The sequence below is a fragment of the Myotis nattereri genome (assembly GCF_964212035.1).
Source record: "Myotis nattereri genome assembly, chromosome: 4".
Classification (NCBI taxonomy): domain Eukaryota; kingdom Metazoa; phylum Chordata; class Mammalia; order Chiroptera; family Vespertilionidae; genus Myotis; species Myotis nattereri.
Genome location: NC_138079.1, coordinates 108,341,002 through 108,356,090, shown reverse-complemented (window position 1 = coordinate 108,356,090; position 15,089 = coordinate 108,341,002). Strand labels below are relative to the sequence as shown.

General features: G+C 56.2%; 1 protein-coding gene across 1 annotated transcript in view; it reads left to right on the top strand.

The window, feature by feature from the left end:
• Positions 1-15,089, top strand: part of SLC5A11 (solute carrier family 5 member 11) — a 45,433-nt gene that overhangs the window by 16,408 nt on the left and 13,936 nt on the right. The window contains exons 5-10 of the mRNA XM_081090386.1: positions 560-664; positions 1,690-1,749; positions 3,750-3,854; positions 5,409-5,514; positions 7,843-7,923; positions 9,643-9,848. Coding sequence (XP_080946512.1) covers positions 560-664; positions 1,690-1,749; positions 3,750-3,854; positions 5,409-5,514; positions 7,843-7,923; positions 9,643-9,848 — 663 coding nt within the window. The remainder of the gene's footprint in view (positions 1-559; positions 665-1,689; positions 1,750-3,749; positions 3,855-5,408; positions 5,515-7,842; positions 7,924-9,642; positions 9,849-15,089) is intronic.

The following is a 15,089-nucleotide window of genomic DNA, read 5'->3' as shown; positions in this document are numbered from 1 at the left end:
GTCAAGCCCAGTCCCGGCCGCTTAGAGTTCTACCTGAGGCCGGCGCTCTGCTTTGCTACTTTGGAAGCAAAGCTGGGATAACACAGGCCTCCTGGTTCTCATGGGACACACTTCCTACGACATCCTCTGTCCAGGGAGGCCGCGTGCGCCCCGGGAGGCCGCGTGCGCCCCGGGAGGCCGCGTGCGCCCCGGGAGGCCGCGTGCGCCCCGGGAGGCCGCGTGCGCCCCGGGAGGCCGCGTGCGCCCCGGGAGGCCGCGTGCGCCCCGGGAGGCCGCGTGCGCCCCGGGAGGCCGCGTCGGGTACTGCACAGCCCTAGGAGGCGCAATTCGCACTGTAGGCAGCGTAGGTTGGCATGCTTATTATGCTGATTACGATAAGTGGAAGGAAGAGTCTGGGGAAGGAGTCTTTTCTAATTTGAAGAGAAGGTGCCAGATGCGCTAGGGTAGCCCTGCCTTCTCCCTTCTCTGTCCTCTCTAGAGCGTGGGGGGGGGGGGGGGTAGGGAGCAGGGAGGTGCCCAGAACTTGTCTCCAACGTATAACCTGTCTGTCTCCCCACAGGTGGGTGCGTCCTTGTTTGCCAGCAACATAGGAAGTGGACATTTCGTGGGCCTGGCAGGGTCGGGCGCTGCGGTGGGCATTTCTGTAGCTGCTTATGAGTTTAGTGTGAGTACTCACCACGCAGTGGGCAGCCCTCTCCGCCTGACAGGGAGCTCCGGGGCAGGTGTGTGCATGCCTCACCTTTAAAACCAGAGCGGTGCTTTCCGAAACACGAACAGGGAGCATCAGGCACCCCGCCAGCAAAATCAGTCTGACTGCCAGTCTCGGCCCCCCGGCCTGGCCCGGGGTCTGTCTGCTTGATGGGGAACGACTGTGCGGGGAAAGCCTCGGAGTCTGCCCTGGCGGCCGGATGCCCGCGGGCATCACAAAGCCTGTGCGGCCCGGTGGCCCTTGGCGGCTGCCAGCCACGGACACCAGGCAGGACGCTCTCTGAGTAGCCCAGGGGGGTGCGCTCATTAAAGTGACCTTCATCTTTATAATGAGTAGCTTTTTAGTGCGTTCTCTGTGCACTGACTCATTATACCGTGGGATTCGAGTACAGACTAGAGCCCGGCTGCCCGGCTTGGCATCCTGGCTGCATCGCTTGCCAGCTGTGTGACCTCGGGCAAGTGGCTTAACCTCTCGGAGCCTCGTGTATAAAACGGGGATAGTAACAGCCCCTGCCACGCGGCGACGTTGTGAGGATGAGGGGTTCATGCTTGTAAAAGGGGCGGGGCGGCGGGGGCGGGGTATGGTAAGGGCTCATAAGCATCATCTCAGCGGTTTCCTTGCAACCGCCCACCTAGGCCTGCTGCCCCCGTTTCCTGGCGAGAGAAATGGGTCTCAGAGACCCAGGGGGCTCTTCTAGCGCCGCCCCCCCCCCCCCCCGCCCCTTCAGCGCCTGCTGACCCCTCCACGGGGATGACGTGAGGTTTAGGGGACACTGTGCTAGCATCCACAAAGGCGTGGCTGTCTCCATTTGTCCCTACGTCATCCCCTCTCCCATCTAAACATGGAAATATGACGTCCCGGGAGGGTGAGCCACTCAGCCGGTGAGAGACGGACAGACGCGGAGCCGAGCAGACCCGGTTACGGGAGGGGGCGCGGGACCCCCGGGCGCCTGCGGCCAGCCCACTCCATGTCCTCCGCAGGGCATATTCTCCGTGCTGACGCTCGCCTGGGTCTTCCTCCCCATCTACATTGCAGGCCAGGTGAGTGAGGGCGCCGCGGGCACAGAATGAGGAGGCCTTTGGGAAGGGGCAAGCCTGCAATCCCTCCCTCCGCCAGCGCCCCGCCCCTCCCCCAGCGCCCGCCCCTCCCCCAGCGCCCCCCCTCCCCAGGCTCCGCCCCTCCCCCAGCGCCCGCCCCTCCCCCAGCGCCCCCCCTCCCCAGCGCCCCCCCTCCCCCAGCGCCCCCCCTCCCCAGCGCCCCTCCTCCCCAGCACCCCGACCCTCCCCAGTGCCTCTCCCTCTGCACAAGGACTTCCACTGGACAGCCCCTAGTGGTCCCAACTTGCAGAGGGATGGTGCACAGGGGAGACAGGAGCCTGGTCCTCAGAGGGTCTCTGAAATGTTTACGGCATAGCAAGTTATTCCTTTCAACTTAAGAAAAACCCAATCCAGTGATTTTTCTCCCGTTGCATGCAAAACTATAATAATTGAGTTACTTCTAACTGATATGAAATATTATAATTTTATTTTATCAAGTAATGCTGCTTGAGGATTTTGAAAAAGCAGTTTTGGACATTATTTCTGATCTTACTGACACCTTTCTGTCACTGGCACTGTTTTAGAGGTTTAACACACACGGCAAGATCATCAATATCATAGAGTTGTTTATAAAGCAATAACTGATTTTCATCTTCTATTATGAAAATTTTTCAAATACACAAAGTAGACAGAGCTGCTTAATGATGAGACAAGTCGTTTAAAAATGTGCCAGAAGCTGTGCGATCTGTGGAAAGGGCGGTGATGTGGGCATCCGTGGTCCCAGTTGGAGACAATACGAGTCTGAATAAGAAAGGCCTTTGGTGGGTGGGCCCCTGTGACTCCTCCTGCACAGCCAAGGTGTCTGGGGTTTGACGGCACCGGGCGGGGGTGAGGGGCGGTGGGCCAGGGCATCAGTAAGCATTTACTGAGCACCTACTATGGAAAGGCGTCAAGGAGGGTAGCGATGCAGGTGTGTTCACAGGTAGGCGGCCAGGCCTTCTCAGCCGATGGTCTTCGTGTTCTGTGGCGAGCAGAAGATCGTGCCATCTGCCAGAGGCTATATATGACATTTTCTCAACCCTGAGTCGGGGGGTGCAGAGGGGACGAGGAGATGGGGACAGACATGCCAAACTGCCCCCCAGATGGTGCTCAGCAACTTGGCTCAGCTCCTGGGGTGTCCCACGTGGCAAGGACACCTGGCCCGGGCCTCCCTCGGCCGGTGTCTCCAGGCGAAGGGGTCCTCTGACGCCCGTCCTCTCTGGAGCCCGCGTGTTTTGCTGGTAGAACCCCCTGGAGTTCACGGGGATCTGGCTAAAGGTTACAGTAGAGCAACTTCCCCGAAGGTCAGCACATGGGCACAGGGAGTCACTGAGCAGGTCTGAGGTGTGCCCGTGGCCAGCGACACGGAACCCCATGGCGAGTGATTTCCTTTCCTGGTCGGTCAGCTGTTGGGTGACCCCGGGGGATAGCGCACGCGGGTGCTGGCAGGCCTGCAACCCCCGTCCAGTGCTTCTGAAAGAATTTTCTTAAAGAAAGAATGAGCGAGCTCTGAGCCCAGAGTCTTTGCTGTGCAACAGCAAGTTGCCAGAAAAGAAGAGAAACCAAACGAATTGTTTTATTATCCATGCGTTTATTTTTGCTGCCTTCCTCCCGTACACTTTGAATCGATTTCCCTTTACAGTGCTGATTTGAAATTTCCTTTGTAGATTAACTTATTTGAATAAAAACCTGAGTTGATGGAAAGGAAAACATTATTAATAATAGTGGAGATAGTAAAAATGTGGATGGGGTACACAAATGCCTCACATTTGGGAAATATGATAGTTGGGCACATACTCCTGCACAGGACCCCAAGTCCTCCACTCACCTCTTTGCTCCCATTTTCTCCTCCCTTCTGAGTCCCCCACTGCGACTCCCAAGACCATGTGTGTGCAGCGTTGGAGGGGGTGGGGGGTGCCCTGAGGCCGTGGCCAGATGGGGTGAAAGCTGGGCTCTGGCCCCAGGTCACCACGATGCCCGAATACCTCCGGAAACGCTTCGGCGGCAACAGGATCCCCACACTCCTGGCTGTGCTCTACCTGTTTATCTACATCTTCACCAAGATCTCGGTAAGGTGGGGACCTGCTGGGGAGATTGGCCAGGGCCCCTGCTGGGTGTCTCCGCCCATGAACTTTCTCCTTCCCTTGGACACACTCCAGGGCGTCTAGAGGGCGTTGGGCGGGTCGGTGAGCATGGGCAGAGGGTGTCAGGGGAAGGGTGGAGGAAGGGACTCCCAGCTCCTGCCAAAGCTTCCTTGGCAACGCCTCGGGCAGGACGGGTCACTGACTGCACGGGACTTCGATCTTCTCCTGAGATAGACCACGATCAGCAGTGATCAGCGGTGCTGATGGCCTTGGGCTGCCCGCCCCGCCCTTGGATGGGCAGAGCTCCTGGGAAGTGGCCAAGAGCAGGGGTGTGTGCGCTCAGCCAGCCTGGCTCACGCTGTCTCATCCAGCTGGAGCCAGGACAGCTTGTCCTGTGTGAGGGTGAGGGGGGCCGAGGAGTGCCATTCCATCCGAACAGTAACTGGCTCCACGCCGGGGAAGCCTCCACAAGGGAAGTTCTGTCGGAGGAGGCGTTTGGAGAGGGGAATTGGCATTCCAGAAAGATAAATTAGAACACGCCAAAGCTGGGAGGCATGGGTGGACGCGACTTGTTCCCGAGGACCCCAAGGACTGGAAATAGGAGGCGAGTGACTGAAATGAAGCCAGGCAGCAGGCAAATCACGACAGGCCTGGCATGAAACTAACTTATTCAGGACCCTTGTGGGCCTGGAGCCACTGGAGGGCTTTCCTGGGGGAAGGACGAGATGACCACGCCTGCATGTGATTAGGTGAGGGCGGGGTGTACGAAGACCAAGGGCAGAAACGGGACCACTGAGGAGATTGTTGTATTAGCCCAGGAAGGGGTCTCAAATGTAATTGCCAACAAGGCTCCAGTCTGAGACCCCAGATCTGGAAGGAGGTGGGTGAAGAAACAAAATGTATGATTCCTCTGTGTTTGCCTGAATCCAGGCTGTGGGAACCTCTGCTACACACATCTGTCCAACCATCCATCCATCCACCCACCCACCCATCCACCCACCCACCCATCCACACACACATCCATCCACCCATCTATCCACTCACCCACACATCCATCCATCCATCCACCCACACATCCACCCATCCATACACCCACACATCCATCCTCCCTTCCATACATCCACCCACACATCCACCCAACCACACACCCACCCATCCACCCACACATACATACATACATACATCCACCCACACATCCATCCATCCATCCATCCACCCATCCACCCACACATCCATCCATCCATCCATCCATTCACCCATCCACCCATCCATACACCCACACATCCATCCTCCCATCCATACATCCACCCACACATCCACCCATCCACACACCCACCCATTCATCCACCCACACATCCATCCATCCTCCCATTCATCCATCCACCCACACATCCATCCATCCTTCCATTCATCCACCCACCCATCCACGCATCCATTCACACATCCATCCTCCCATCCATCCATATACCCATCCACACATCCATCCACCCAAGCACTCAACTACCTGCCCATCCATCTATTCACTTTATGTTTCTACAGGTGGACATGTATGCAGGCGCCATCTTTATTCAGCAGTCTTTGAAACTGGATCTGTACCTGGCCATAGTTGGGCTGTTGGCCATCACAGCTCTATACACTATTGCAGGTATGACTGAATAAGGGGTGATGCTGGGAGGGGTGGTGGGCAGGGGCTGTGCCACCCCATCTTTTCCCAGCCTATCTTCTGGTGTTCTACTGTGTTAAGACCATTTATCCATTAAACTCCACTTCATTGCCTCAGATAACATGATTTCTCTTGACTTTTGTCCTAAGGAAGGAGGTTGCCCATAAGAGAGAGGATTTACAATGCAGCGCAGCTGCATCAAGCATTTCCCAATTACTCAAGACCTGGTTATCGAGGACTTACCAGGTTATCGAGGACTGCACCTGTGTCTCACACGCACTAAACAGGCTGGGCCACAGACCGCTTTATTCTGGAGCCCAAGGCGGCACAGCCTCATCTCTGCCCCACAGACTTGCATCCTAGACCTACTGGACTCTGACTGGCACAGAGTAGAGGAGTATCTGGTTTTGAATCCTCACCTTCTCTGCCTCTTATTGGTGTAATCGACTTATTCTGTTATATGTGTATCACCTCCCGTATGCCGGACATCGTGCTGGGAGGAGGGTGAAGCAGCGAACAGATGGACAGTCTTTGCCCAAAGGAGCTACGTGCTCGTGGGGATGTGAGGTGTGAACAAGGAAACCAGTGCACAGTGTCAGGTGTATTGTCACAACTTGGAAGCGCCAGGCAGGAAAATTCAGCGGGTGAGCTGGGGAGGGTGGGGAGGGTTTTTCCATGGGATGTTGAGCTGTGGTGACAGTTGAACCAGACTTGAGTGATGAAGGAAGTAGCCATGAGGCACAGGGGAAGCGCTCCAGGCGGAGGGAAGGACAATCGCAGGCTCTGACATGAGAGCACGGTTTGCCTGTTTGCGGGACAGCAAGGGCGATAGATGTGGCTGAGGCTGAGCAAGCACAGGTCCAGGTTGTGCCCCGCCCGTAGGCGAGGCAGTGACACGGAGGGCTGGGACCGGAGCCTGGAAGGACACAGAATGAGCCTGGGTTGAGGGCCATGTGCTGTGGAACCACGCAAAGGCCTCTGCTGCCGGAAGATCGCGGCGGAGGTTTCAGCACGGAGAGGACCGTGTGCCTGAGTCCAGGGGAAGGGAAGGGCCGGCCACGCGCGCAGTTTATCTTCGTGTCTCCTTGTTTGGGCCTGTCGCCCCATCAGACTGTAAGCTCGGGGAGGCCTGGCGGCCTGCTGTTCTGTTCGCCTCTGTATCCCACTGTGTAGAACTAGGTGGGGACCTACCAGATGTCAGCGACGATCGAATGAGAAACTAAGCTCAGCGCCTGGCACATGATAAATGCCCCCTGATCCTTGGCATCGAAATGATGGTGGACATCAGTGGTACCAAACTTCGGGTTCTCACCACGCTCCAACCGGTGAACTACCCGGCAGGACAGCAGGGCATTGGGCCAGAAGCCAGGCAGGTCTCTCCCAAGGACGGAGTGTCACAGGAGAATTCCACACCCACGGGCATGGATTTTATTGCAGTGACCTTGCCCACCGGTACACATGTTTATGTCAGACAAGGGAAGAGGGAGGAGGGAGGGGTAGGAAGGAGACTGGAAAGACTGCCCTGACCAGGATTATTACAAGCATTTTTTTGGTGGCAAAACCAAGAATCCTCTGAGGCCAACCGCCATGACCCTGTGCGGGAAGCCTGTTAGGGCTCTGAAGACCTCGCATCCCTTTTCCCACCTTAGAAGCAAAGGTATTCAGAGCGTGGAACTGCGGCCCAAGCGCCACTTCCCGTGTCACTTGGCAATTACTGGGTACGGACACTGGCAAACTTAGGGGCTTAAAACAGTGGTGATCATTGCCCACAATTCACTTCACGGATTGTCTGTTGGTGGGTTTTGCTGGTCCCGCCTGCTCAGTTGAACTGCCGCTAGGTGGCAGCGGGAACAGCCGGCTGGAGCCAGAGGGCCTCCCTGCCTGGGCGGTCAGCTGGGCGCTCCCTCCATGCGGACCATCCTCCACTGGGCTAGGCAGGGCTCCTTAAAGCAGCAGGGTGGCCCTGGCCAGCGATTAGTGGTTAGAGCGTTGAACCTCGGACCGAAGGGTCCCAGGTTCAATTCTCGGCCCAGTCCAGTCGGGGTGCATTTGGGAGGCAACTGGTCGATGTTCTCTCTCACATAAATGTTTTTCTCTCTCGATCTCTCCCCTTCTCTCCCTCAAAAAAAAAAAAAAAAAAAAAAGGAAAAACGGGAATGCGCAGGGGGTGTTGTGGCCATCTTTGCAGACCGTTAACCCTGCGAGATCTCCACCGCTGGGTCTGACGGTCAGGGTCCCTCTGTGACGCAGAGTAACTCCTCCCCATCAGCGTGCCCACCCTCAGCTCCGTCCTCGCCCCGCCCTCCCCAGGTGGCCTGGCCGCTGTGATCTACACAGACGCTCTGCAGACTGTGATCATGCTCGTAGGAGCATTCACCCTGATGGGCTACAGTAAGTGGGGTCCCCGGCCCCTGGGGTGGATGCCAGCACCCCCTCAGCAGGGCATCTGCCCTCACCGCTGGGACCAGCACACCCAGCTGTCCGAAGTCCTGCTTGAGGCATGGTGACTTAGCAGAAAGCAAACGGTGCTTATCATGAAAACTTGCTGGGTTTTTTAAAGTAAAAATGAATAGCTCGCCTATATTAATATGGATGAGTGATTAAATAAATACATAAAGGGGGGTATTTTTTCATCATTTCACTCTTAGCCTATCTATGCCTTTATATTCTAAGCAGGTTCCTTGTAGACATCATATAGTTCAGCGGTTCTCAACCTGTGGGTTGCGACCCCTTTGGGGGTCAAACGACCCTTTCACAGGGGTCGCCTAAGACCATCAGAAAAACACATATACAATTACATATTGTTTTTGTGATTAATCACTATGCTTTAATTATGTTCAATTTGTAACAATGAAATTGGGGGTCACCGCAACATGAGGAACTGTATTAAAGGGTCGCAGCATTAGGAAGGTTGAGAACCACTGATATAGTTGCTTTTTAAATCTAATCTGACAATCTCCACCTTTTAATTTGTGTCTTCAGGTTAATTCCATTCATGTCATTATAGATAGGGTTGGATTAAAATCTACTACTTGCCAGTTGTTTACTTGTCCCATTTGTCCTCCAGCTCCATTTTTCTTCTTTTTAATCCTCACCCAAGGATATTATTTTAGTGCTGGCCTAGGGTTTACGGTATTCATCTCAGACTACCATAAAAAAATTTTAAAAAGCCTTCCAATGTGTAACCTGGTGAGAGCCACATTATTTGGAGGTAACCCTGAATCCTTCCAGTGAATGAAAGAAGCCGATTCCAAGTGGCAGACCTTGATTCTTCCTCGGAGTCGCTCACGCTTACGCCGACACTGCGCCCTTGTGGGTAGTGTCTCGATGAGCCAGCTCCATCCAGCCCGTGAGGTTGGCGCCACGGGGCCCCACTGACCGATGAGGAAACAGCCTCCGAGAGGGGAGTCAAAAGCTCAAGGCCACACGTCTGCGCACCACTCTTGCAATACCTGAACTGAGAGGCGCTGAGACGTTCAGAGGAGAAAGCATGCTTCCTTAACGCAAGGCTGCGTAGCCTGGGGCCTCTGAGCAGAATTCAGGGTGTCTGTGAGCCTTGAAGGGGGGGGGGGCATGCAGGAACCACCTCTATTTTATGAATCTATCATTGAAATGTTGCATTTTTCTATTATACATGTAGGCACTAAACCAGGCAGTATGAGCCGTGCCTGTGCCTTTGGTATCCCGGGATGCACCAGGCGTTCTTATCCAATGCCCTTACAGTTGATGCTGATGCACTGAAAACCTGTTTGTGCCCAGGGCTGCTTTGAAACAACATTGTTATTAGCCCCCCTGCTAGGTGTTTACTACTTAATGGGCAAATACATAAATTACTGGCTCATAGTAGCTTTTACGTTTTGATCATTGCCTTTCCTACATTTGATTTCCTTGACAAGCCTATTTTGTGTGATGCATTTAGCAATATTATTCTGAAAAGCAATCCATACTCGCTACCCAAAGGCATTAAAAACACAAAAAAAGAGGCTGAGACCCGTAAGGTGCTAACTTGCCTTGGTAGCCGTCGTCTGAGGGGGGTTTGACTGTCTCCACCAACCCTGCTACTGCCAGGCTCCCTCTGAGCTCCTGGCAAGCGCTCCCTCTGACGTCCAGGTTTTGCTGCGGTCGGGGGGCTGGACGGCCTGGTGGAGAAGTACTTCCTGGCCCTGGCCACCAACCGGACTGAGAACAGCAGCTGCGGGCTGCCCCGCGAGGATGCCTTTCATATCTTCCGAGACCCGCTGACCTCCGACCTCCCGTGGCCCGGGATCCTGATTGGAATGACCATGCCGTCCCTCTGGTACTGGTGCACGGACCAGGTACGGTGGCGCCAGCGCCCTTGGCACGCTGTGGGGTGGCTGTGCCCGCCTTCTCCCCGCACTGTTCTCGCATCTGCCTCTCTCCCCCACCATCCTTGATCACGCCTCCCTTCCTACTGTTCTACACGTTATTTTACTTCTTGCTCTGCTCACGTGATGGCAAAGTTTAGTATATGTGCTGCCGAAGCGAGCACACGTGATGGCAAAGTTTAATACACCCTGCCGACTGCCCGGGAAGCAAAGGAGAGAAACCTTCTAAGGGAGGGTAAAACTGGGCCGGTATTGTTTGCTCAACACTCACTGGGCGTCATCTAAGTGCTAGGCCCTTGGAAATCACCAAACAAACCAGTGGGGCTCGCGGAGCTCGTGGAGGGACAGACAGACAGACAGTAAGTAAGTGACGTGCATGTCACAGGTGGTGAGTGGCATTAACAAAAGCAGAGCAGGGCCGGGAGCGGGCTCAGTGGCTGAGCATTAGCCTATGAACCAGGAGGTCACAGTTCAATTCCCGGTCAGGGCACATGCCCAGGGACGGGCTCAGTCCCCAGTAGGGGGCATGCAGGAGGCAACCAAGCAATGATTCCCTCTCATCATTGATGTTTCTATTTCTCGATCCCTCTCCCTTCCTCTCTGAAATCAATGAAAATATATATTTTTTAAAAAGCAGAGCGGGGCCCTGACCAGTTTGGCTCAGTGGATAGAGCGTTGGCCTGCGGACTGAGGGGTCCCAGGTTCGATTCCGGTCAAGGGCATGTACCTTGGTTGCGGGCACATCCCCAGTGGGGGGCATGCAGGAGGCAGCTGATTGATCTCTCTTATCGATGTTTCTAACTCTATCCCTCTCCCTTCCTCTCTGTAAAAAAATCAATAAAATATATTTTTTTAAAAAAAGCAGAGCGGGGACAGAGGGGTTGGGTGTGGGGTGCAATTCTAAATAGGGGGGTGAGGGGAGATGTGCCTGGGTGACCTGAGCGCAGGCTCAGGGAGGAGAGCAGGGCTCCATCTGGTGGTGGCGGGAGGAGGGTTGGCAGCAGAGGGCGCCGCGGAGCACAGCTGTCGGGCACACATAGCTGGTGTGAGAACAGAGGGAGGAAAGCAGACGGCAGCAGTGTGTTACACGCCCGCCTGTACAGGAAAGAGAACAGACTGAACCTCCGCACTCACTGGGACGTGCATGGAGGCCTCCGGGTGGGCGCGCCTAGACGGGCCTAAAACAGACAAGAGCAGGTACCGTGGGCAGAGGCGCCAGGGCGGCGGACTGCTTCGCGGGCAGCCACTTTCTCACGTTTCAAAGCCAGTGACTATGTCTCCGGTTGACATGTTTTGTTTTGTTTTGTTTTCTGTTACATCAACAGTCAGACCCGCGTACCGTTTAAGTTGCACAGTTAGGGCTGATGCGAGTTTAACTAAGGGGGGCACTGCCCAGAGTGCAGCGAGGTCACCGCGTGGCTGACCTCCACATGAGAGCTGAGCACCATCGCAGAGCGGGTGCAATACCTCACGCGGCCCCTTTAAGCGGCAGACCCCGCCCCCTCAGAAAGCTCAGGTCGGGGAGCCCAGGGAGACAGGTCGGGTCTAGGCTGACAGCATGGGCTCCACCCTGAACAGACCCAGAATCCGGCCCAGGCAGCATCTCCGTGAGACACGATTTAGCACCTCAGCCTCCGTTTCCCGTTAAGTGGGGTTACTGATAGTTTTGAAAGAGGGGAGCGTGGGGAACTGGGTCACAGTGCTCTTGCTGCAGGGACAGTTAATATGCATTAAAAACACTTAGTTTTTTAAAAAATATATATTTTATTGATTTTTTTACAGAGAGGAAGGGAGAGAGATAGAGAGTTAGAAACATCGATGAGAGAGAAACATCGATCAGCTGCCTCCTGCACACCCCCTACTGGGGATGTGCCCGCAACCAAGGTACATGCCCTTGACCGGAATCAAACCTGGGACCCTTCAGTCCGCAGGCCGACGCTCTATCCACCGAGCCAAACCGGTCAGGGCCACACTTAGGTTTTTACACGGTGTATGGTACTGCTGGGCACCGCTGGCCAGCTTACATCAGCCAACCTCCGCCCGTGTCCTTGAGAGTCCTCAGGCCCGTAGGAGCTGCACTCCAGTGTGTACCCTCCAGGCCACCGCCAGCCACCTGCTTTGTTCAAGAATTGGAGGCTTATCCAAGGGGGCTCGGCCTCCTTCCGAGGGCCCAGGAGGGCGAGAGGGTGCAGGAACCCGAGCCCCGCGCGCCGTGGTGACGACGACAACGATGCCTCGGCTGCACGGTGTTGCTGTTGATCTGGGTCGGAGAGCCCAAAGCCTGTGGTCCGCGTGCGATGCCTTCGCCAGCACAGCCTTGGGCTCGTGTTAGAGCAGACGACAGGCAAGGCGACACCCACTGCTCACGGACGGCGAGCTCGGGCCGGATCGTGCTGGGCAGACACGGAGGAGGTGACTAAGGACCGCTAGGAGTACCGGCAGGCGCCTGTCCCCATCTCCCCGCCGGCTATGCATAGTGCACCCCCTTCTCGAACACTGTGAGCCTGGAGGCTATTGCCCAGGGACACCCTCCCCGCTGGTGGGTTTTTGAGCAGCGCAGCTGCCTGGAAACGTGCTCCGCTGTCTCCTAAATTCGTATCTGGAGGCTCTACTTCGAGGAGTAAGAGCCAGGATTCTCCTCGGTCCCAGCTCCTCCCTAGAAACGGCTGTTGCCAAAGCAGGCTCTTTCCTGGGCTCCACATGGACGGGCCAGGACCGCGGCTGCCCCGGCCACGGAGCAGGGAGAAGCATCTGCAGGCGTGACGCCCTCACGTTCCCCACCGCGTGCTCACGGCCTCCGCTCCCCATGAGAGGTGCCTGTTGGGAATCCTGAGAAACGACAGAAACAGTGACACCAACTTCTAAACACCGTGGCTCCGGGCTCCGGAGGGAGGCCTCCCTGCGCCTGTCTGCCTCGGACACGCAGCTCCCACGTCTTGGTCTTTCACGGGCAGCATCCAGGCGGGAGCAGTGCGGGGGGCGGGGGGGTGTCAAACCTGAATGAGCTCCGGGAAAGGTCGGCATCAGGCGCTGAAGTGGCTCCAGGAACCGCGGACTCGGTCGGGTTCCCTCACCATTGTCTTCCTTTCTTTGTCTAATCCTCACCAAGGATATTTTTTCCATTGATTTTTTTTAGAGAGAGTGGAGGGGAAGGAGGAAGGGGGAGAGAGAAACATCGATGTGAGAGAGACACATCGATTGGTTGTCTCCCACACGTGCCCCGGGAGCTGGGGATCAAGCCGGCATCTGAGGTCCCTGCCCTTGACCAGGAATCAAACCAACGACCCAACACTCTGACGGCTGAGCCACACCGGCCCGTGCACCCTCGTCTTCCTTTCTCACCCGCTGACTTCATTGTCTCCCACGCAGGCCAACAGGAAGGGGCTGGCAACTGCTAAGTCCACACCCAGCCCTGCAGTGCCGGGCTCTGCCGGGCCCAGCGGGGGCTGGTGCTGACCCCGGGGCCGGCGCTGTGCCCAGGATGGTCGGCAGCTTGTGAAGAGGGCATGGATTTCAAAGGAGGGGGCAGGACACCAGGAAGACTCCCACTGATGTCCACTGTAAAACCAACGGGGTTCCAACGTGGTCCTGCTCGCCACCGCATCGCCATGGTAACGACACAGTTTACTCCTGCGAAGAAAGGGGCTGGTACCCACCGAGGCCTCTCCCTTCTCCAGATGCTCCAGGACCCAAGGCCTAAGGAAGCAGGAGAGAAAGCTCTGAGCGTGGGGTCCAATCTGGAGGCTGGAGGAGGATCGAGGGGACCAGTCTCGGCAGAAAACACTCTGGGGAAAGTCGTGCGCTTTTGAGGGGGTAGATCTCGGCAAGGCCTACCTTCACCCCACCCAGCAGAGTTTTTGAGGAGGCACCAGACAAGACCTAGGCACACTGTGTGCCTTAGTCACAAGCTCAGACACCCCAATCCTGCCGGCAGCCATGCGCCAGGCCTTCGCGGCCCCTCTCTCAACTCCTCACTCCAACCAGACCGGCGCGCTGCCTTCTCGCCTCGGTCCTTTTAAGGCCCCTCCACCACCAGGACAAAGATCACTCAAAAAAGCAGCCAGGCCATTACACCTGCCGGGTATTCCCCCGACCACCTTCCTGCTGCGGCCATGGCCAGTGTTAGCTGTTTCCCGTGTCTGAACTGTGGTTGCGTGGCTGTCTGATCTGGTTCCCGAGCTCTAACGCTAACTCCCTTCTCTTCTGGGGACCTGTTTGAACGTCTTTCTCTGGCTTCATCCAACAACAGCAGTGACGACTACAATAATCACTAGTGGTCTCCCTGCGTAAGAACTGCTAAGCACCTCAGAGCAAGCGGTTGGGATCCCCATTCGGCAGATGGGAAGACTGCGGGCTGGGACTTTAAGGAGCTTGTCTGAGCTCCACAGCGGGGATCCACACCTGAGTCTGTCTGAGCTTCTAACCTCTCTATTCATTTACTCCGACTCACCCACTGGAGGGTCTTCATTCTGGGGTTTATCCAGAACCTCGTGTAAGAGAGAACCTCCCAGCTGCATACCCACCGCCTGTCGCCAAGCCCACCTCCACGACCTCTCCTGACAGGCCTCCCGCCTTCCCACCAGAGAGGGGCCGTCTGTGCCTGCTGCTGTAGGCGGAGGGAGGGGGCAGATGCGTCCCAGGTGCCAGGCGGGTGAGCGGAGCTGGGTGAGGGCCCTGCCTCCGCGCATTCATTCCTCCCGGTCATCTTCTTCCAAGGCAGATGTTGGTTACCTGCTCAGTGCCACCTGACTACTGTCCCTTTTAGGGCCTGAAAGCTACACAAGCAGACGCCTCAGTCTGGGGGGCCACCTGTGACTGGGCTCTTTGGGGTCCTGGCTGCTGACTGGGGTGTCCAGTGGGCACAGGTTCCTGCCCTGCGTGTCCGCAGGCTCAGGTGGTGCCGTTGTCATTGAGTTGGACATTGTCCTCGATCATTTTGGCGTGGGTTCACGGGCCTGGAGATGAGACACCCCTCAAACAGTTCCCCGCAAAGAGGTGTGCACTGCGGAGCTGCCACCGGCGGGGGGTGGTGGAGGCCGGGGCATGCCGGGAGCCAGTCCATCCTTGCTGTTTCAAAGGACCTGGCATATATGGCATACTGTTCTTAAAATGTTTGCTCACCTTCTTGGCACTATGTGTTTTAACCAAGGTCTCCTCTCTGAGAAATTTTGTTTCCCCAGGTAGGGATTTTCCCCTGAAGTTAGGGAGGGA